General features: G+C 37.3%; 1 protein-coding gene across 8 annotated transcripts in view; it reads right to left on the bottom strand.

Moving 5' to 3' along the window:
- DMD (dystrophin) overlaps positions 1 to 24516 on the bottom strand; it is a 1148466-nt gene that overhangs the window by 151619 nt on the left and 972331 nt on the right. For all 8 annotated transcript variants that reach the window (XM_041472370.1, XM_041472371.1, XM_041472365.1 and 5 more), the window contains one exon: positions 7890 to 8036. In XM_041472370.1, coding sequence (XP_041328304.1) covers positions 7890 to 8036 — 147 coding nt within the window. The remainder of the gene's footprint in view (positions 1 to 7889; positions 8037 to 24516) is intronic.

Consider the following 24516-nt stretch of genomic DNA (forward strand, 5'->3'; position numbering starts at 1 on the left):
CCAGGCACAAAAAAAAAAAAAAAAAGAAAAAAGAAAAAAGAAAAAAGAAGAATACTAATAAAACCTGAAATTGTAAGTTCTATGTCAATAATTGTAATCCATACTATGTTTGTTCTGTAACCAAGGAGTATATTTCTAAAGTTTATTGCAGTATAAGTGTTTTATAAACTAACAACAAGCAGAAGAACTGAACAGCTTAGACGATCCACAGGATAAGCATCTTGAAATAACACCTTCTGGTTGTGCTGGGTAGATCCAAATTAGGAAGGACTTTATAGAAGATTTTGCACACACAACATACCATTACATCACTTCCATGCTGCTCATGGTTTCTATGCAAGGGTACAATATTTAGCTTTACTCAAACTGTGTTGAAAACTGCAGTGGCAACTTTAGAGAGCACCTTGTGAAAATATTTTTAAAATGACACACATAATCTTCCATAAAGGCTGGTTTCAAATCTGTGTCACAACTTAATGCCACTGACATTTTTAGTATTTTAAACACTATTATTAACAGTACTTCTAAGACAGAAAAAAAAAATCCTACTTAGTCTCACTGAAGCAAAAAGATATAAAAAATAGAGCACAAAATACTACCTAGCTTAAAGACTGCAAAAGCCTTCTGTAACCTGAAAGTAGATGGCCTGACATAAAACTATCTGCAGTGATATAACACATAATTGATATGTCAGAAAGACACAAAATGACTCAACAAAGAAATAAAAAAGGCTAACATTAACCTTCTGCACTGGAAATGTGCACATTATTTCTTTTCCTTGGGCTTTTAATCACTTCAAATGAAGTTTCTTGTAAAAAAATCACATCATTTCAGAATAAGGGATTAGTGAAAATGGGGAGAAAGAGAAATATGTTTTGCCAGTTTTACATTCTCCCTCTAAAAACCTTTAACAATACTTTGGCAGTGGTACTTGGAATCTAAGGGGTTTTATATTGCTTTCAATCCAAGGGTATTCATTAAGGTTTCATTGAGTTACAAGCCTCTGAAAATCACATTAGAGAGCCTTTACTGGGCAGCTCTTAAATTCAGTGAATGCTCTACCTGTCACAAACGTGTTCCACATTCAAAGCAAACCTTGAACATCTGCTCCAAGCTCACTTCAAACCAGGCTGGCACCAATGGGTGGAGGAAGTGTGTGAGAGGAAGTGTGTGAGAGGATGAGTGTGAGAAAATGAGTGTTAGAGGATGTGTGTGAGAGGATGAGAGTGAGAGAATGTGTGTGAGAGGATGAGTGTGAGAGAATGTGTGTGAGAGGATGAGTGTGAGAGAATGTGTGTGAGAGGATGTGTGAGAGGATGAGTGTGAGAGGATGTGTGTGAGAGAATGTGTGTGAGAGAATGAGTGTGAGAGGATGAGTGTGAGAGGATGTGTGTGAGAGGATGTGTGTGAGAGGATGTGAGAGGATGAGTGTGAGAGGATGTGTGAGAGAGAATGAGTGTGAGAGAATGAGTGTGAGAGGATGTGTGTGAGAGGATGTGTGAGAGGATGAGTGTGAGAGGATGAATGTTAGAGGATGTGTGTGAGAGAATGTGTGTGAGAGGATGAGTGTGAGAGAGAATGAGTGTGAGAGAATGTGTGTGAGAGAATGAGTGTGAGAGGATGAGTGTGAGAGGATGAATGTGAGAGAATGTGTGTGAGAGGATGAGTGTGAGTGAATGTGTGTGAGAGGATGAGTGTGAGAGGATGAGTGTGAGAGGATGAGTGTGAGTGAATGAGTGTGAGAGGATGTGTGTCAGAGCATGTGTGTCAGAGGGTGTGTATCAGCAGTGTGTGTCCCCTCCAGGGGATGGAGCAGATCCACGGATTGCAAAGATCCATCACAAAGATCCATCTGGTGCCAGCAGACAGCTGACCCTGCCTCCTGCCCTGCCTGACCTATACCCTCCTGTCCTCTCCTATTGCTTTAGCAAAATCTAACCTGCAAATTATGAGCTCTGACAGTTGCTAACATTTTGGAAAGGAGAAGGGCCTGTGGTGTGGAAGCTAGGACTGGAGATTGACTTATAATTGCAAGGTTCATTTTTGTTTTGTCCTTGTTTGCTTTCACTAATGACTGCTGCTAACCTTGTGCACTTCCCAGCTGTTCCCCCTCACATATTCTTGCCTTAAACAACCCTAATTTTTCATAAAGAGCAGCCTAAACATAGCTGATTGGAATCAGGTCACACACCTATAAAGGTTGAAAAAAAAATCAGGCCATATTCTTTCGATTTGAACAAGCAAAAACCCAAAGCAATCTGCAATTTTGGAATCCAAGGTAAAATCTAACTCCTGTGGTCTACACCCCTGTATAGGACTGAAACTTAGAGGTTTAATTCTTCAAATGTAACTTCCACACTCCTCATCAAAGGGACTTCTACAGAAACTATTTCAAGTAATGGTTTTGAGATGATCAGGTATTATAAATCATGAACATTAAATAATACAGTTCCAGTGGTGGTTGGTAAATAAGTTAAAGAGCTACAAACTGGATGATTTAGCTAAAACTACTTAACTAAAACCCAACAGAACTAGTGGATGTTGGTTTCCAGTGAATATATTCTCAATAGTATGATATCCTCTGTTTTCCTCAGTATCCTAAATATAGTCTGGTATGAGTCATATGGATGTGTGCTGCCAAACATAATCTATAACTTGTGACAGGTGGAAGTAAATTGCTCAAGTCTTCCTTTATAAGGAAATGAGACTTACATATTTCAACTAATATGCCCATTCTTTTCCTATCATTTATCCATCAAATAGATAAATGGGAGATCTTACAGAATATATTGGATATGCAAAGGTTGTACAAGAGAGTGCTAAATTCAAGATGCACGTGTCACATATTTTCTTACTTTTGATAGATTTTAGGTGCTTTTCTTTTCACATATAAACAGCATAACTCAGCTTTTATAATCCCTTGCACTTGCACACATTTGTGAGAAACACTGAAATAAAGCTACAGATGCATATTGTAATGAGGATATAAAATAGGGTAAGTTGCTATTCTTCTGCATGGCTCTTCAAAACATCTTCATAGAGGACAAAATTTCAAAGTAAAGGAAGACAAAGGAGCATAACAAAACTCTCAGAATGAATGCTCCTCCTTTACAAAAAATGATTAAAGCATTTGCAATTTCCAGCAAAGTGAAATTCATCACACACATCATAAATTTAGTAAGATTTTATTAGTTTCCTGCTGTCATGTCTGTGGATGATAACCATTCCTGTTTATAGTTACACACTTTCTTTCACTGACTGCCCTAACAATGTCACAACGAAGGTGTCCTCCTAATTTAGGAAGGAGGACAATTCCTCCTTCAACTTCCAATTTTTGACACAGACTTCATTAGTAGAATTGAATCCCAATCCTGACAGCTGGCCTTCTTCCACTAACTTACAGAAATAAATAAATTTGATTTCTAAAGAACGAGTCATTGCAAAATGACTTCTATATGCATAATTTTGCAGACAAATATTGAGAAAATCTGAGACTCAGTCTAACAGAAATGAAGAAAAATGCTTGGGTCTATGACTTCTGCAGCCAACTGGCATAACTAATTAAACAAATAAGACACCATTAAAGTGCTGTAACAACTGTGGTTTTGGCAGAAGTTCCTGTTCTCATGGAACATAGAAACCAACACTTTAACTAAGTAGTCTGATGGGAAAACTCAGCTTCCAAAAAGGATCAAAATCTCCCTCTGCTGGGAAGACGAAGTCTGCAACTACAAAATAATTTCAAATTTCAAGGTTGAAAAGCACCATAACTTTAGTAGTGACTTTACTATAATTCTAGCTGAGCTAGAATTTTGGCTCCGTATATTTAGAAAAGTTGTCTCCCATTTTTTTTCAGCTACTAACAGATGACATATGTCAAAATCTAGTTTAAAAAGGACAAAAACCCAAAGAAACAGAAACAAATTAGTTATTAAAATTAATAAAATATCACAATGGAAAGAGAAACTGCTAAGATAACAGAAAGGTGATAATGTATAAATATAAAAATATAAAAATATAACAGCCTTTTATATTGCCCATTCATTCAGACATGACATTCTCTGTCTCATACAGAAACATCTTTCTTGCTACTGTTGCATCATCTGTAAATCTATCAACTTTAACCCCAGTTTGCACTCGCTGTTTAATAATAAATAATGCTACTTATATTTTAAGATTTAGAGAAATTTAAGGCCAATATTCTGTGTAAGTATATGACTAGAGCTTTTGTGTACGGCGATACTAGGCACTGCTAATTGGATAACTGGACTGTAAAGAAAGAGAGGTTTTTCTTTTTCTCTAAGAAAAATGATACCAGAGAATACCCTTCATCACTTTCAAATTTTAATTCCATGGTTTAGACATCAAGTTTACTTCCTGGAAACATCACTACAAACAATTTAAAAAAGTAAACTTGGTTCGATTCAACAGCAAGAGACCTGAAGAAGACATTTTTTTACATAGGTATTTTTGTTGTTATTTCATTTTTTTTCAGGATCTTTTTCTTGAAGAAGGCATGAAAGACAGAAGGTGAAGTAAAATTAAAAGAACCTAAAACCTGCTACAATAGGTCACTGCTGATTTCAGCTTATATTTTGCTTCCTTGTCTTAGTGTCCAACCCCTATAAAAAGCAATGTGTGAGTTGAGGACTGCTGCCCAGAATGCCTGTGATTCATCTCTAGAGATTCACTGGCCAGCAAGATTTTGATGCATAGTGACAATTTTACACTGATTTCAGGGAGATGGGATTTCCCTTTTGGCTTTTATATTCTTGATATTAGTGCCTCTGGAAATACAGATGGCAAGATTCATTCATATTTCTCACCACAGATTGAAAGAATCATCTAATATTTGTGAAGCACAGAGAAGAAGCTGATTTTTGAAATAATTCATTGCAGCAATACTTATTACACTAGTGTGCATTATGCAGCTCAGTAAAGAGCCTGTCCTCAGCAGAATACAAATAAAAATCATGATATGACTTTAGATAACTGCCTGCAGGGGTACTAAAAGCCTGCTGGCTCTTCACAGCTCCTGAAAGCAGAGAGTGCTCTTCAAGGGAACAGAATAATAGCTGTGGCTGGACCTTCTAACAAATGGCAGTATGGTTTTTGCATCACAACAATCTTCAAATCCCCATATCCTGCAGAATCTTTGCTACTGGTGCAAGATGAGCAGAGGAGTTCGGAATGATACTGAAATTAGGGCTTATGCTTCTTGGCAATCATTATATATATGGATGTAAATCATAGAATTATAGAAAAGTTTAGATTGGAAAACACTTTGGGCTGATTTAGGTTTTTGATGTGCTCAAAGACAACCACTCACAAACTACTAATCTTCAAAATTAAAAGCACAAGAGTATAAATACCATAGCAAAATATCTTAATAGATAAATTTTTGGATGAGACATATTTCTTACTGTATTTTTCAGCTTATTAAAGGTATTATTCTAAATGAAAGCAAACAAAGTATGATTTAAACAAAAAAAATCTTACTTGATAACTGAAGGCTGTGTCCTCTGTGGGATACTTGTAAATTCTTTTACATGTCAGGAGTTTTGCCCTTTGACCAGCATTACACCAACCAGATCTCTGACTTAGTGAAATGGATATAACTCCCACAAATTTTAGGGGATTCCTGACTCCCTAAATGTCAACTAAAGGAGGAAGGAGTTTGCAAGACATGTTCTACCCCAGGATGAGCTCATTACATACACTGAAGCACACATGAGAGCTCCTCGTGAAATTCATAACAAGTAGCTCCTTGGAAAGATTTCATCTCCTTTAATGTTTAAGAAAAAAAAATAAACAGCATATTTTCCTGAAAACTCTTCTATTAAAGTCAGGAAGATACTCAAAGTCCACAGGAGATGACAGTTTTCAGTGACTGAGCTGAGTGCATCAGCTTTCATTAATGAAATGCACTCCACACAACACTTCAAAACCAGGACTGGTTAAGTCTGTAAATGGTTGAGTGCTTTCTATACATTTTTGTACCAGTAATACTCCGGAGTATATTCACTAAAATTGAATACAAACTAGGTAAATTAATGGCAAATATTCCTTACTGCAAAAACACAAATGAAGTTCTGGGAAGATTCTGGAGAAATATTTGATTCTATTCACTAACAGCACTAGTCTCACTGTAGAACCACTGTGCAATACTGCAAATGACTGACTACAGTTGGCCTTATTTTTATGATTATAAAACTAGTATAATATTAAATCTTTGTAAGATTTGGCTTAAGATGATACATTTCCTCCTCTGATCTTATGTAAGTTCCCAGTGTTAATAAAGAAACAAGTGAGACATGATTACCTTCTCTACAAAATGTTTTAGATGTGATAAATTTTATGTCTTTATGCACTTTTCCTACATATAACCAAGGATGGGTATATTTCTGGCAAGCAATAGCACAGAACTCTCTTTTTTATGATTTTCCTGCAGTGATATTTAATAAGAAATGGGGTACATGGATAAGAAATATTTTCCCCATTAGGAATATGGCAAGGGGAGAGAAAGAGATCTAACCTTTGAGGAGGGAGAAGAAGAGAAGTAAGCTAAGAAAATAAACAAGGGGAGTACAGGAAAAAAAAAAACCCCAAAAAACAAAGAGAAATAAGGGAAGGAAGATGGGGAAAGACAGAGAAGAGCAGGAACACAGAAAGAATTCCTTTTTGAAAATAAGAATTAAGAGAAGCCTGAGAGAAAACACAACCAGTGTAAAAGAAAGACACATGAAAATAAACTGAAATATATAGAAAAGATGATGAAAAGACTAAAGTCGATAATTTAGGTGACATTAGCATAACAAAGGTAATTAATAAATAAATTTAAAAAACCCACAAAACCACCAGAATGAAAAAGAAACATACTAGACAACTGCAAAACCAGAAACAAACAACATGAACATACCTTAGAAGGAGAATGGTTTTGCATGAAACAAGAACAATTTTCATTTATGCTTTTTCTATTACGTGGCCAAAATTTCAGTTTTCTATAAAGGGTACAACATGTAAATGGAGTGCTGATAATACATAAAAAAGTCTAGCCCTAAGATGGAAAAAAACCTAATATTCTAAAAAGTGCCATTGGGTGTGATTGTCCCACAGATCTTGCATGTAGAACAGTTGGTCCAAATAATTGTATATTCATTCCAATTGGTCTATTCTATTCCAGTCTATGCTATTTTATTGTCTTTAAAAAAAAACAAGAGTTCTACCTCTCAATACATTTCAAAGTCTGCTCTCTTTTAAGTAGAATAATTATATTAGAGGAACAGATGTGTCTTACTTCTTTCCAAGGGCCACAACTTGGCCTTTAGTATATCATAACCTTTCAAAGTTACTTATGTCTTTTCCCCTCAGGATGTGTTTAAAAATTTACTGGAGTGCTTTCACCTTAGTCTCTGCATCTTCCAGATGACATTTAAGTAAATATGAAAAAAGACAGTAAACCATAATATTTCAATTAACTATCTGTTCTGTCAGCAATAACATCTCACCCTGACATACTGTCTCCAAGTATCTTCAGAGAAGATGAAAAATTTATTTTCCAAATATCTGGATTTGATAAATCAAAGCAATAATTTACAGTAAAAATTGAATTGTTCACAATGTTTCCTGAGCTTTGTGGAAGAGAACATATTATCTTTGAAATGTGTGCAAAACATGTGGCTTGCCCTTTATATTTTTAAACTATCAAGAAGATCAGGTTGGGCCTCTCTCTAATGCCTTTATGAATGGTAACAATAAACATTTTCTTGGGCTTTCTCGTCTTTCATTCCTTAGAATGCCTTTGGTGCTATCCCACAGGGAACAAAGCACAGAGAAATAGAAATATTTACTTAAATGCAGCATAAAGAAAAAAGTAATGTGAAATATACCTGCAGCACCTTCCACCTCGTGTTCAGGTCTTCCACACAGCTGAGATTGTACTGGGAGAGTTGAATGTCGGGGGGAGTGAAGCGGTGAGCGAGCTCATTGACGTGATGCACCTTCTCCTTAAGGGGAACAAGTTCTGCTCGATAAACCTGTGTGAATCAAATATAAATACAAATAAATACGAGCACTAACTTCAAAAACGATGGGCTCTGCTACCAGCTGATTAGTAATGTAAAGATATTATGTGCCAAGCTGAAAGGAAAGAGCACATGGCCATGATTCAGTTACCTGTCTGTTTATTTAACTTCATATGGACTTTTGGTCTCAAGTGTAAGACCTGGCATTTCAGAAGGTGCTGAGAATCTGGAACCTTCGCAGCCACCTCTGTCCAGTTTATCCAAATTTCTAACCAGCACACCCACTGGGAGGTGCACTGTCTTCTGCTTCGTCCATATTTGTGTTTAACATGTTCAGTCAGGATGGATGGGAGTGATGAGCAGTTTAACCCAGGAAAACAGAGGAAGACAGCTGTTCCCAAATATGACAAATGGAAAAATATGAAACTTTTACAGACCCAAGGCCATGGTTTACCATGGGTATTGTGTGTGTTACAAATAAAAAGGTTAATAATGGGAAGTCTATTCAAAAAAAAGGAGACAAAAAAAGATTTAAAAAATTGCTATGCAGCTCAAACTGGCTTACATAGCTCATATTTAAAAGAAAAAACAAAATAATGTTTCTTTTAAGATAACCTTTAAAACCATGCATTAAAGCAGTTTAGCTATTAATTTCGGTAATGTATGTGAAAACCAGAATCTGCCAGTTACAAACTTCTTCTTTTTAAAATCAACAACCTGATGAGGATGTCTCCATGATGTAGCTGGGTACATTCAGATAAATTCAGGGCACCATGACTTTATCAGAGAGGGATCTCTATGTAGATCTTCCACTGCTCCATATCTATATTTTCTAAGGAGACATTTATGAATTTTTAATGTGATAAAATATGTCAAAATGTAACAATGAGTCTTTTCTAAGGGACAAATTCTGTCATTCTCAGGATCATGTTTTATTGCCATATCATGTCTGCACACCAAGGCAGAATAATTTACTTGCTGTATGAGTCTGCTCTATAGCTCCTTTCTCTCAGCATTTTTAATATAAGCCGCATGTGGTCTGCATCTCATTTTAGTTCATCAAATAACCTGAAATTATTGCCTAGTAATCTTTTCATCAACACATGATACAAAATAAGGTTAAAAAAAAGCCCATCCAGTATCTCAGTGAACTTTAAGAGTAAATAATAGGAAGACATTCATAGACATTAGAATGCCATGAAGAGCACTAAAGGTAAACATCATTGAAAAATTGTTCCTCAAACATCTTTTAAAAACAGACTTGACTTCCATCAATTATGTTAAAGTACCCTGCAACATAAGGAGTTTGACTTAAGTGGTACTCATACAGTGAATGACTCTAATGATCAATCTTTAAAATACACCATCAGAAGGGATGTGTATTTTGGAAAGGAAGTGCGGGAAATAAGCAAATGCCACGATATGAGAGAAGATGCTTACATCAAGTTCATGACATAACAGTTAACTTCCCTATTTCACCAGTTTTATACCACTGGAGTAGAACTGACATTACTGGTGAGGACAGATTTATGGTTTAGTGCTGAGCAAGGTCTGAAATACAAAGAAAAGGAAGACAGCTCACGTTTGGTTTTACCCTAGAGAGTTATATGTGTGTTTACCTTGAACTTTTTAGTTAGCAAGTGAGTTCAGAGAACAAACAACATGCTGTAAAAGCAGACATTTGTTGTTGTAAAGTAAAGGCCTGAAAGGCTGAAGAAATATATACACCTCTATCTGAGCACTTCACTTACAAATGGTTGTTTTACTGCTTTTTTTTCTGTGATCTGCTACCATGGCCCAAGGTGCCTGATCATGACTCTGTGGCTTACATTTGGAATGATCAACTCAGTTCCTCCCATATTGCTTTGTTTCCCAGATGAGAGAACACCCCTAATCTAGTGTCACCAATAACCATTTTGCATAAAATATAGATATACATATACATGTACATATATTTAGATAACTTAGAAAATATATAAGGAAGGTAATATATAATAAAAATTAAATACACACTATATATATATATATATATATAAAATTAAAAACACTGACAGAATAAATGCCAATCAATAGATGCAAAGATCAGTTCCTACACTACAATGCACTTTAATGCAGTTCCTGTACTAAATTGAGTTAATTTTCTATTATTTTTATCGGATTAGGGTCAGCTTTCTGATTGAAAAACATCACTATTTAAGCAAAGCACACAGGCCTTATCAGGCACTTGTTTTTAAACATATATTGAAGATTCTGACTGATTTCAGACCAATTATTTACATCTGCATTTTGGACTTGAAAGTACTGGTCTCACTTGAACGCCAACATTAATTATTAGGTAAATTACACAGCCATTATACCTAAATTAAAATGAAATAGAAAATCTTTCATAATTACTCAGCAGGTTTTTTGACTGTAAGTTATGTTACAGACCAAAAAGGCTACAGCACAGAAGCAACCCACAACAAAAGAAATGAAATAGATATGCAAGTAAAGAAGAAAACTCATCTTCTGCCTTCTCTTCAATCGATGTCCTAATTAAATTTTTGTGCTGCAAGGATAATGATTTTTGCAATGTGATAATAATATTCCAATGCACAAAATACCACAGCTTTTGCCTTTAAATTCAATATTCTGTATTCTATTATGCTATGCCTGTTTATTAGCTGGCCAAATCCAAACATGATAAACAGCAAGAACAAAAAAAGGAATGCTAGTCAATGAACAGCTATCTAATTAATGCCAATAAGCTTACAATTAGAAAACTGTAGACAGAAAAGAAAAAAATAACCACAGAAAGGTTTGGAATATGACTTTGTATTATTAAAAAATCAGCAACTGTAAGCCTTCTTTAAGCAATAGTTTATCACAGACATCCACTCCATCAGTCAGCCTACATGATTCTAGAGCTAAGCACTGTAGGAGTGGAAATTTAGAATTTTTACTGGAAATGTGTTACAGAAATATTTATATTTCTAATAATAATTTTGTATAATACAAGACTGGTTGATTTTTTTCTATTTTTTTCCTTCTGCATAAAGAGCACTAAACATATGACATGTTTATATCGAAAAAATTAAAGTATTATATTGTTGGTAATTTAAAAACCAAAATACATGGTGAGTAGTAGTGTATTACTATCACAACAAGATGTACCCATTAAATTGCTCAGTGTGCAAATGAGTTCACAGTATGAACAGCGATAGGACAACGAGCCCCAAATTATCTTCATTATAACTGTCCTTATGCAAGACAGAATTTCAATGGTTTGTGATACTGTAGGTGGTAGATTGGATTTTAAATGATCCGTACAGTCTTGTTGGAAAATATTTCAAAATGCCTTGGAAAATGAGCAAGGACTCTAGAAGACACATACCACAGGCATCCTAACCAGACAAATACTAAAAGTCTAGAGAGCACACAGTGGCCATAATCAGTCAGATGAAAAGCTCAGTCCCTTGTCTGATATTTGCCAACACAATTCCATGAGGAAGAAAGTAAGGAAAAGCATCAGCTTCCCTGTCCCTTGCACTCTTCCAGCTCAGCAACTTGAGTCTCAGAGATTATGGACCCAGAAGCTATATTTTTATATCAAACAGATCTTGATGGAATCTTTTCCAAGGAATTACATATTTGGTTTTTGGACTAACATAGGTTTATACAATACAAAATATCTTATGGTAAGTTTATCATTTAGGTTAGAGTTTTGGGGGATTTTAAACCTATTTTTGGAGACACACTTGGGACCTAAATCTTAGCTCATAAGAGACAGAGATCGACCATTCCTAGTGGACTTTGTGCTGCGTCAGGATGTACAAGACCTATATCATGTTTTTTCCTTCCTTTTGCTTAAGATGCAAAGATGGAGATATATTTGATTAAATGTGGGTGTCTACAAGGCATGTACATCTGAGTGAGTTGCCTTTGTATTTACATTATTCCTTTATATTCCACAGCTAATCAAAGCAAGGAGTTGAACATAATGTAACGTTTTACTATAGGATGACAAGAATCACATTCTGAATTGCAACAGAAATGAGCAGATTTTAACTGACTATATAGGGAGCCGAGGCAAGTAACTCACATACAGATAGCTATCTGAAAAAAAAGACAAAAAAATAAGACAAACCGAAGATATAGGTATAAAATAAGACAAACTCCAAGACCACTCATTCTGTCCTTGGATACCTTTTACCTAGTGTGTTATATAGTCTGTTATAATTGTTTTTACATCAGGGATCCCTAACACTTCCTACTATATACATATTATAGATACAACAGGGACTTACAGTGTGGCACCATGATATCTTCTGCTTTTTCAGTAATTGTCAGTAATTCCTCACATTTCATTTGGCTTTCTGAACAGTCCTGAGTATTGAGGTGATGTTTTCAAAGATTATGTTATGATTCCAAGACCTCTTTCATGGTGTTAAAGGAATGTTTGAAATGCCTAAAGAGATCATTACTGTACACAGAAAGTTGGGATAACTTTTTCTACATTTTGCCTGAGATTTATTAGCATTTGATTTTGTCTTCCATCACTTTGCTGGCAGTCAGTACTGTGAAGGCTTTCCATAGCTGTTTGCAGTCCGTCATCACCTTAAATACTTTGAATAGGCTTGCATCATCAAGATGTGCCTCTGTATCAATAATTTTATTTTCCAGTTCATTTATGTACATGCTGGACTGAATAGACCTTCTGGAGCACATCATCTTCATCTTTGGGAAAACTGATTTGTGCTTTCTGTTTTCCATCTTTTACAGGAAATTACCAGATAATTGGCTATTTACCCACTAGAAGACCTTTTCCGTTGTCTCACTGAGACTTAATTTCTTTCCTGGACGACATATCTTTGCTTAAAACCTCTGGGGAATGGCAATGGCCTATATCTCCTTAAAGATTATGCCCATATTTTCTTAAAGGCCCAGTTGGAGATGTAAGGCTCACCTACTTTTACAAAACTGTTCTCTCTTCTACAGAATGTCCTTTCCCAGATTTCCTTGTCTGTAGGCCCACAGGCCTGACTACATGCGTATTTGAAAATTATCACCATGTGTGTCCCTCATCACTCCTCATTAAAACCCCCTGATTTTAAATCAGAAAATGCTGTTAATAGATACAGCTATATGACACTTCCATTAGAACATTTGACCAAACAGCCATCTGGTTCTGGTGATTTAATGATCTTAATCAGGACAATTTGTTCTTTGTATTTTTCCTTCAAATAGGTTTCTTTATTATTTTCTTTAGCCAACCCATCTTTCCAGGTCATTCTGAATCCATTTGGATGGTATGGATTGGTTCTCAGGATGCTGTGCCTCTGTGCTGCCTTCACACACTTTGTCCTTTTGGTTCCTTTTTGGCAGGCTTCCTCATTTGTGTGCAGTTTTCTTTCTGAAAACTGAACACTGCTGTAGTGGATTTTTTGGGTTATTTTTGTCCCTGCAGAGTTGCTGACCTTTAGTTCATAATGATCCCTATTATGATAGCAATGTTTTGAACTTGCAGTGCTCAGCACCAAGCCAAATCTTTTCCCTACTGGTTATCCTTTTGGATTTTCTTATGTATTTTCTATTTGGTGCTGGAACTTCAATTTCAAAAAGGATTTTAGGCTAGTGTCTGTAATTACAGATCTAAGATATTTTAGAAGATGCAGGATAAGTCTCCCAAAATTATTTACAAGTAATTTTCTGCATATTTTTCATTAAATTTCTTTGTGCTTTGGGTATCCTATTCCAAGGTAGTAAAAACCACCAGGTAGTCCTCACCTCTTTCCAGAGAATACCAACTCCACTTATGAAAATTTGATGCTTAGGGTTTTTTTTTCAGATGTCTTTTCTTCCACATTTCACATGCCATGTGGCTGGTTTTAGCCTATCTTTTATTTAAGGAACCCTAACACAGACTGATTTTGCTTTGGAAGGCTGCCCAATGTTCAGAAGAGAGAGAAAAAATGTAGGTCTTTTTATTTAAAGATTCACCAAAGGGGGAGGGTTTTTTTTTCAATGCCATGAAAAGGTTTGCTTTTTCTTTTAGCATTCATAAATTGGTTCCATAAAAACTAAAAGAAAATTCACTAGTCATTCAAGTAGAAGAGTAAAACAAAGAAAACAAGCTTATTTCAATATCAGTATTATGTATTTTATACTAATTGTACATATATATATATATGTATATATAACACATTTATATATACTTGTATATAAACATACATAAATAACATATATCGTCTATATTTATAATATATATAATATATATAATATTATGTATTTTATATTAATTGTACATATATATATATGTATATATAATACATTTATATATACTTGTATATAAACATACATAAATAACATATATCGTCTATATTTATAATATATATAATATATATAATCATTATTAAATGTTTTTCTAGATTCATGGAGTTTTTGTTGCTAAATTCATCATAAATTTCAGAAAGGAACATTGAGTCTATTTCTTAACCCCTTCTCCCTCAACCACATGCTCAACTGCTGGCTGACAAGCCAAACACAGAGTTCAGGAGTCCAATCAAAATTCAATCAAGAGCCTGTAACTTCCAGCTCACTGATGTTAATGGAATAGGGTGACTAAAGCCCATGAAGGCAATTGGAAAATACACCCTGAAAAGGAAGTATATTCCCAAAACATCAAGTATTCCTTGTGCACAGAGAAAGACTAAAATGAGGACTGTTTTTTCTTTATTGTCTGCTATTGAAAAATGCCAATGGATCATTAAAAATGCTTTTTTACATTTACTGTCCTTATTCCAACTGATCCGAACACCTACCATATATGTTTAGATATAGTCCACAACAGTGCTTTGTCAGAACAAGTAGCATTTATGCAGCTTTACTGAGTATGAAATCATTGCTGCTTAGCATTTGCCACACTGACAGGGGAAAATAACAGCATGCACATACAAAGTCACATATCCTTATGCACACCTCAGTAGTACTGAGATTGAGTTTAGCTGTATTTGTCTTAAAAATTTATTTAATAAACAGACAATACATAATTATTTATTTGCAACTGGTATGCAATTGTTCAAGAAGAAACTAAAAACAAGCTATTAAGCTTTACAATTATGATTTAAAATAGGCAGTATTCCTATTGGCTCCTACTTACCTGCAACATTTCTGGTGTGAAAAATAGCTGGGAGCGGACCCATTTTGAGGGTTATTCTGTTCTGTTGTTCCTTAACAACACTTGGACTTGTAAACAGGTTTAAAAAAAATCTATGTGAGACCACGTATGGACAATTACTCCAGCATTATAGTGTGGTATTTTTTCCCAACTATATTGTCCTGAGTCACCCTGAACACACTGGTAAAAATCAAGACTCATTAGTATTTCCCATACTCGTGGGAGGAGGGACCATGAATCTCACGGTGCATATACTGCAGTACCCTTCCCTCATTGCAAACAGGAGTTAAAAGAGACTTTAAAGTTCATTTCACCAATGCATCAAATGATTGAATGTTCAGTGCCAGCTTCTGGAAATGAGTCTCTATCTATTTGGTTATGGACAGAACTGGCACGATGCCTGTATAAGATGTTAAAGGCAATTTGGCATCATCTCTAGATTTTTATTTCTCAAATTTTATGGACTGGCAATTATAGCAACACCAGCCTTTGATTTGAACACTATGTTTATGCTTAGAGCACAACATTGGAAATTAAAATTGATCCCGAAGTTAGTTTCCCCCAGATACAGTAAATGCAAGACATCAGTAGATAGTATCCTCTTCCACTAATATTCATTTTTACAAGCCTAAACATGAGGAATTTAAAACATTTTTCTTAGCTTTTTATAAAGGAAGGAAAAAAATTCAAATAATTTGAAAATCTTCTCTGGTTTTTCAGCAATGGTATTTACTATTTAGGCAGTTCATATCTTGTCTTTATACAGGAATAAACATTAGGAATTAAATGTTTTGCACTTCTTAATAAACTTTTTAAGACCATGCAAGATTGGACATGTACAAAAACTGAAGGCAAGAACACAAATTTCTTCCTGTTATTAGTGTTTAAATGCATAATGGTTTCCAAATAATTTTGTATGTCTACTGAAAATCATTGCAAAGGCATACACTAAAAAATGTTTTTTTTTTTCTCACAGAACTCTAAGCTGTCATCACAGACTGGCCAAAGCTGGAAGGCAACTCTTGAGATCATCTAGCTTAGCCCCCAGAGTGGGGCCAGCTGCTCAGGACAATGTCCAGTCAGGTTTTAAATATCTCCAGTGATCAAGACTCCACCACTTCTCTGGGCAACCTGTGCCAGTGTTTGAACAGCCACAGGTGTCTCTTCTCATATCCAGGTGGAACTTGATGCATTTTCATTGGTCTCTTGTCAGTGGACAGTACTAAGAACAGTCCAGCTCTCTCTTCATTCCCTCTCATCAGGAATTTATACACACTGATAAAATACTGAGCTGCCTTGAGTCTCAAGGCTGAGCTGCTCCAGTTCTCTCAGCCCCTCCTCACAGGAAAGTGCTTCAGTCCTGTGACCTTATCTGTGGTCCTGCAGTGGACCTGTTCCAGTGAAATCCATGCCTTTCTCATATCCCAGAGCCCAAAACTGGACCCAGCCCTCCAGGTGGACCAAGGCTGAGCAGAGAGGAAGCTGATGGCAATGTTCTGCCTAATGCACCCCAGGGTGCTGTCAGCCTTCTGTGCCATGAGGGTCTGTGTAAGAGACTTAAAGATCACCATTTGTTCAAATGCTCTTAAGATCACTGAAGGACTTTGCCACTGTAGCAAACCAAGCAAAGAAGCAACTGCTCATCTGTGACCACCAAAGCCCATCCTGTCCCAAAATGCCTTCTGGATTCCTGAAATTTGGACTGTGAGTTAACCCACCTGACAGGAACTTGAGATACGATAAAGGTGGTACTAATGTCCAATCACCTCAGGTCTAAGGAAAGGTAAATGAAGCTGGGAGAAAGATGTTTCACTGCAAGGAGTCTGTGGGAAGGCCAGCTCAGCAACTGTGCTGGTAGCCGGCTGTGGCTGGGTCCAGTGGGGGGAGAACCACAGCCTGCTGGCTCAAGACAGGAGGCTACTGGCTTAAACGAAGAGAAAGAACAAGCATGGGACTAATCAGCATTGGAAGTGAGGGAATCATTTAACCAACTAAATGAGAGAACTGTGTAGCCAATGAGCACTTTTTTTTTTTTTTTTTTTTTTTTGCTAAAGTGTATAAATGGTGAGAAGTTTTGAGCAACCTTGGAATCCCCACCACTGAGAAGCTCAGGGTGAAGAGGATCAATGGGATACCACTGGATCCATGGGTGGTGACTATCATTCCATCTGATCTCTTTCTCTCTCTCACTGTCTTTCTCCCCTCCCTCTTCCACCCTCAATCCTTTTCTATTTCTTTCTATCTCTCTACCTCACATTTTACTGTTAAATAAAATCCATAGTATCAACTTCGGCATATGGTCTTGTTTGCACCTTAATTCAGGCAGAGGCATCTCCCTAGTAACTTTAATAACTGGATTTTAAGAGTGTGTTCCTGTCAGCTGTTTGTCTACCAGTACCCAAGGCTCTTCTCTTCAGAGGAGACCTTCAGAGTCGCTTTCTGGCCAATTGGTTTTGAGTGTGTATTGTTACGTGGACACAGGTACAATATTGTTACCTTCCTCCCAGGACACAGGACTTGGCATTTCTCCTTGTTGAACTTCATGAGATCCCCTCAGTGTAATTCTCCATGCTGTCAGGGTCTGTATGAATGACAGCACAACCATCTGGTGTAATGGCTGTTCTTCCCACTTTTGTATCAAGTGGGTAATTACTGAAGGTGAGCTCTGTCCCAGGGACCATTCCATTAATACAAATATTAAATGATACTGATTCAGGATCAAACACTGTGGTATCTCACATGTGACTTGCCTCCAATGCAACTTTCTAGTTCTTCCTGGAGACGGTTTAAAAAAATTGGCTGTTCCATCACATTCCCAGAGATTTGAGTGAGGCTCAATAACTTGTAAGTCCCTGTGTCCTTCCTCCTGTCCTGCTTGAAGGTGAGAGCGACACTTGCTCTCTTCCAGGATGCAAGAATTTTTCCCAGTCGCTGTGACTCTTGAAGACAATTGATAATGGCCTCTCAATAACATCTGCCAACTCATTCCGCACTTGTGACTACGTCCCATTAGGACTCAGGTGTGACCAGAATTATGAGCATGATCCATGCCCTTACATGGTCCATTGTGGGTATTTCTCACACTTAGTGTGAAGCAGATTTCAGGAAAAAGCCAACTGTGCCTACAGAGAAAGTCTGTTTCCCTGCTCTGTGAGCAGCACTTACACAAGGCTGTGGTCTCATGCCAGCCTGACATTTCCGTGAAGAATTCCCTCAAACAGAGGAGTCTCCCGCTAGCACTGGCTTATGTTAAACCTCAATTCTCACAACCAGTGAAAGAGACAGAAAAGAACATCTGGCACTGTGAAGAAAATATGAGATGACTTAGGGAGAAAAGTTCTCCTGTGTCAGATGAATTTCTGCTTTGGGAAGGTTTTACACAAGCAGCAGCTGCAGCTAAATCAGAGCAGGAATATGCCTGGAGATGGTTTAAAAAAAACTGGCTGTTCCATCACATTCCCAGAGATTTGAGTGAGGCTCAATAACTTGTAAGTCCCTGTGTCCTTCCTCCTGTCCTGCTTGAAGGTGAGAGCGACACTTGCTCTCTTCCAGGATGCAAGAATTTTTCCCAGTCGCTGTGACTCTTGAAGACAATTGATAATGGCCTCTCAATAACATCTGCCAACTCATTCCGCACTTGTGACTACGTCCCATTAGGACTCAGGTGTGACCAGAATTATGAGCATGATCCATGCCCTTACATGGTCCATTGTGGGTATTTCTCACACTTAGTGTGAAGCAGATTTCAGGAAAAGGCCAACTGTGCCTACAGAGAAAGTCTGTTTCCCTGCTCTGTGAGCAGCACTTACACGAGGCTGTGGCCTCATGCCAGCCTGACATTTCCGTGAAGAATTCCCTCAAACAGAGGAGTCTCCCGCTAGCACTGGCTTATGTTAAACCTCAATTCTCACAACCAGTGAAAGAGACAGAAAAGAACATCTGGCACTGTGAAGAAAATATGAGATGACTTAGGGAGAAAAGTTCTCCTGTGTCAGATGAATTTCTGCTTTGGGAAGGTTTTACACAAGCAGCAGCTGCAGCTAAATCAGAGCAGGATCCCTGTGCACAGCAAGGTGAGTGGTTGCCCTACACCTGCCACAGCAGCTTCCCAGCACTGAGGATTCTCCCCCTCAGCTCAGTTGGTGTCCAAGTGGAGAACTATTCATGGGCCAGAGCACTTCTCACTGTATATTTAAAACCATACAGTGTTGAACTGTCCTAGGACAGTTTAACAGTCTCCATCTTTTTAGTTCAAAATGATTTAGTTTCTTCTTTGAGGGGTTTAGTGTAGTCTGATTCAAATTTCATTGAAACCTGGGTTTGTCAGCCTCCAGCTCAATATGCTACACTTAGCTTGCTTTTAAATTCACCCTGTATTTTTATTGGATTGTAGTGCTCCTGGGGCAGGCGGTGTTGAGACAAAATGGATTTCAGCTGATTTAATTTTCCATCCTATATATTTTTATAAACTCAGAAATGACCAAGCAAGAGAGCACTACAGTAGAATATAAATCCTCTTCTGGGATAAAAATAGTTCAAACAAAAAACATCAGGGGAGGAAGAAAATCAAATTCCCTTTAGGTTCTCTCCCATTTTCAATTCTGTATTTCTAAATCAGTAAAACATTCCATTTTTCAAAAGTCATTTCCTGGAATTTGGAAGACTAGCTCAGTATTTCTTTAAAAATAAGGTTATTAAAATTTGAATAGATGAAACAAAAAATGAACTAATGCCAGGTATTAATTTTCTTTTTTTCTGAATTCTCAAGGAAAAAAGCTACAATTTGTAGCAATGTTATTTCTAGTTGAAAATATTTATTTATTAGGATGCCTGATTTAGCAAACAGAAGCACACTAATAAATAGATGCACTTATCCTGAAACACAGATCACTAGGTTACTATCATTTTAGATCTATTTATTTATTTATTTAAAATCAACAACTGATATACAGTTTTATGATTCTTGAACAAATACAAGCTATGCTACTGCCTTGCCATTTATTCTGAAATTGTGTTCTCCTCCATGGAGGGGGGAAAAGTAAATAAGCAAATTTAGATTGTAATTCTCTCTACAAGAACAACTCTAACCATGTCATGGCAGAGCCCATGACTACTGAAGTGTTATAAACAGCTCCACACCAATTTTTCCATATAATCAAAGTCAATTACTCAGTTACTTTGCAACCAAGAAGAGATTAAGTACCTGGGAACTGTAAACAACTAGAAGGATTTAGAAGTGTGATCTGAAAGTCTAACAATCACTACACCGAGGTCACAAGAAACATAAAAGAAATTTTGCAAAGGAAAGTTTCCCTTTAGTATGGTTTCATAGTCAGCATTATTAAAGCTAAAAACACTTGCAAAGTATATATGCTCAGGTTGTAGACTCAGTGAAATTGTTTTTAAATCATTAATAACACAGTATCTGTTGCTATTAGTTAATTTGTAAACAATTTATGTTAGATATACAAACAGAAAAGGTAGAATAATAACCTGTGCTCACCACCAAAAGCTCTTTCAGGTTATAGCGGCTCCTTGTCCTCAGAAAATAGTTGCTACAAAGCAAATCTCTATTGTGCTGTAAGGCAGCATGGCATTTTAAAGGCAAATGCACTATTTCACTGACTCTCCCAGTTTTGGCCAGGACAGAGCTGTTTTTCTCACTGTAGTCATGCGAGAGAGCGGGGAAGGGCTGGGCAGAGGCTGGGCTGGGGGTCGTGCACAGGATGGAGCTGCTGGCCTCATGGATGAGCCTAGGTTGTATTCCATACTCCATACCTTCCATGTCATTACTGAGGGGTGGAAACTGGGATCCTCACTTCTGGAAGAAACCTGGGCTGTTGGCTGGGGTGGGGGGAAAAGGGCACCATGGAGGGTCTGGGGCCATTTTTGCCTTTTGTCTCGGTGGTTAGGCAGGCCAGTGATATCCAGATATTCACTTGGCCAGTGAATATCCTTTTTTGTATGTAAATCACACAGTCTTTTGTATACTTTTGCTATTAATGTTGTTGCTGTTCCTGTTAGTTTTTCTTATTTCATTGCTGCTTTTCAAATAAATTCTCCTTAATTCAGAATATCTGGTTTTGTCTCCCTCTTATGGAGAGGAGGATGAGGGGGAAGGGAACACTTTCAGTGGGATTAATTTTCCAACTGGGTTTTAAAACCAGCACACTGACAAAAAAAAAAAGGAAAGCAGTTTAAACCAGAAAGATTGCAACACCTGTATCATAACATAACAAAACACCTCAAGCTTCCAGATATCAGCAGGTGGATGCTGTAGCTCGGGAGGAAAAATATGGATACATACAAAAGCTTAGCTTAGAGACTACTAAAACACAGATTGTTTTCTGACACTTGACCAACATTAAACAATTCAGACAATAAGCTTCAGGAATTCCTCATTTTTTCTAACAAAAAGCTAATAGAGATCTTAAAAGAAATCTTTGCTTTCTTCTCATATGTCTTTAAGTTTACCCAGTAGGTATTTCATAATGTTTAGCCTCATAAAGTTGATAATTACTACCTCTAGTAAGGGGGATAAAATTTTTCATAGAGCTTAAGGCCAAAAGAAGTTATTACAGTCCAGTCAGTCTGGAATATCCAGAAGAATGCAGATCAAATGGACCTGCAGCTTTGTTGAAAGCTCTGAGTTCCAACTCTTGAATTAAGATTGAAATTCCCATCTCCACCTTTTCATCACCACTGTATGATGTGTGTGGAGTGGGTGGGCATGGGTGAAACACCAGGTCAACACAGAATCACAGGATGGCTTGGGTCAGAAGGGACTTTAAGGTCATCTATTGCCAACCCTTCTGCCATGGACTGGGAACCTTCCACTAGACCAGGCTGCTCAGAGCTCCATCCAGCCTGGCCTTGAACACTTCCAGGGATGGGCCAAACTGTTCCAGTGTCTCACCACCTTCACAGTAAAGAGTTTCCTCATAATATCTAATCTAAATCTACTCTCTTTAAGTTTGAAGCCATTATCCCTTGGCCCATCACTACATGCTCTTGTAAATAGTCTCTCTCCATCTTTCCATCTTTCCTGGAAGGCCACAATTAGGTTACCCTGAAGCCTTCTCTTTTTGCAAAGAGAAGCACAATGCCAAGTCTCTCAGCCTTTCTTCTGTGCTAAGGGTGGTGATTGAAGAGATGCTGTATCCCTTTATTCATCTTGGCAGCCTCTGGATTCACTCCAACAGCTCCATGTCCTTCCTGTGCTGGGAGTCCAGAGCTGGATGCAGCCCTGCAGGAGGGGTGTCACCAGAGCAGAGCAGAGCAGAGCAGAGCAGAGCAGAGCAGAGCAGAGGGGCAGAATCCCCTCCTCACCTGCTGCCTACAGGGCTTTTGCTGCAGCCCAGGATATGTTTGTTTTTCTGGGCTGTGAGTGCCCATGGCCAGCTCATGTCCAGCCTCTCACCCACCAGCAATCCCAAACCCTTTTCAGCAGGGCTGCTCTCGATGTGTTCATCCCCAGCCTGGATGGATACCAGGGGTTGCCCAGACCCAGGTGCAGCGCCTTGCACTTTTTAAACCATATGAGATTCCCACGGGCCTACTTGTGGTGTAAATTCCTAGACTTCTTACATCTGGTAAGAACATCTTTCAACAGTGCCAGAGAAGGAATTCAGTTGTAACAGCAGCTTTTAGCAACCACAAGTGACAGTGATTTACTTTTTAAGCTAATGTAGGAAGAAAGAATATTAAAATGAAATGCTGAAAAGGAGACACTTCAATACAACTTAAAAAGTTAAACACGTCTCGGGTTTCTAAAACAGCACCAGACACAGCCTGGGCAACTATTATGAGCAGTGCCTACCTTTCCAGGCATTCAGGCTGAAATCCTTCTGGGTGGCTGCCCTGCCATGTCTTTAGGGGGAGAAGGCTGTGGCTCTTGGAAATGGGCAACAGTGGCTCCTGCTGTGACTGATGAAACTATCATTCTTAACGCAATGAGTAATTGAACAAAATAATCCAGTGAGTAATTGAACAAATAAAACAATTTTCAGGTAAAAATTCAAGAGAATAAGAATAGTTTGAGTGGCATTGCTGTCTGGACAAATTAGTTTCACTGATTCAATGGCCCTATTTGTAAACTGAGGATAATACTTCTATTGCAGTCTCGGAAAGAAGCTGAGAAAATTAGCTCATACTATCTGGAACATGAGAAGCACTATAAAAGTGCTAAGTAGCAATTATAAAGTTTTATTATGGGTTAACCTTTGCCAAAAAAAAAATGAAATAAAACTCTATTTGGCCTTAAATTTATAAAGATGAAAATGAGAAATGTGTAACTACTGGGCCCCTGATAAACATTCCAGGCAATCTAACATTCATTGCACTCCCTACATCAAGCAGTCCCTAGACAATTACTGGGTACCAGCACAGGAGCTTGATAAATTGATTTTACTTTGCTCATTGATTTTCCCATGTCATAGAAACAATATCATTACAGAATCTACACACTTGATTGTTCCTAAGAATTTATTTTGTCAATGTTTTAAGAAATGATTTCATTAGAAACACAGTACTGACAGATTTTTTCATGGGAAAAAATTGCCTCATCACAGAAACAAACAACATTCAAATTAATTTCTGGTACTCTTCCCTTTTCCCTCCTCTCCTGTCTCAGTGAATGTCCACGTGTCTGGTTATACAATAATTTCTGGGATATCCTTTTTCCTTGCATAGTAGCAGACTGTATATAAAAAGATATCAGAGTTATGTTATAAATACTCCTTAGATATAATTTTGCTCCCTTTAGCCACACAGCTCCCTGTGCCACACTCACTTAGGAAAGCCTGAATAAAATGATCCCATAGTAAGAAATGTGTTGCTTGCATTGTACTTTTTTCCCCCTCTTGGCTAAATATTTACATTTCCAGGTCATAAGAAAAAGAAGGCTTTTGAAGAGAACCAAAACAGTTCAAGAGCATCTTTGATTTAATGTCATGTCTTGGAATGTTAATACTTCACCATCAGATTAATATCTATGCATGCTGCATTTATATGGCAAACTTGAAACAAAAAGCAATGCTAAATGTCAGAGTCCCTGCTATAACCATGCCACTTAGCTACTTAAAAATTAATGTTTAATTCTCCCTCTAAAAGCTCAAGTCTCATTCTTCCCTCTGATAAACTGATAAAGAGAAATCTCTTAAAAATGTTCTGGTCTGACCTCAATTCTGAACTTCAGAGGCATAAAACAACAGACAAGTCTTTATACACCTATTAGTCAGTTCTCTCAGCAGGGTAACAGAAACCAAGATCAGAGATTACCAATACTTAAAAAGTCAAAATCTGCCTGCAGATGTGCATGCTGAATTCCCACTGAAA

The sequence above is a fragment of the Pyrgilauda ruficollis genome, unplaced genomic scaffold, assembly GCF_017590135.1.
Source record: "Pyrgilauda ruficollis isolate IOZ18807 unplaced genomic scaffold, ASM1759013v1 scaffold29, whole genome shotgun sequence".
Taxonomy (NCBI): Eukaryota; Metazoa; Chordata; class Aves; order Passeriformes; family Passeridae; genus Pyrgilauda; species Pyrgilauda ruficollis.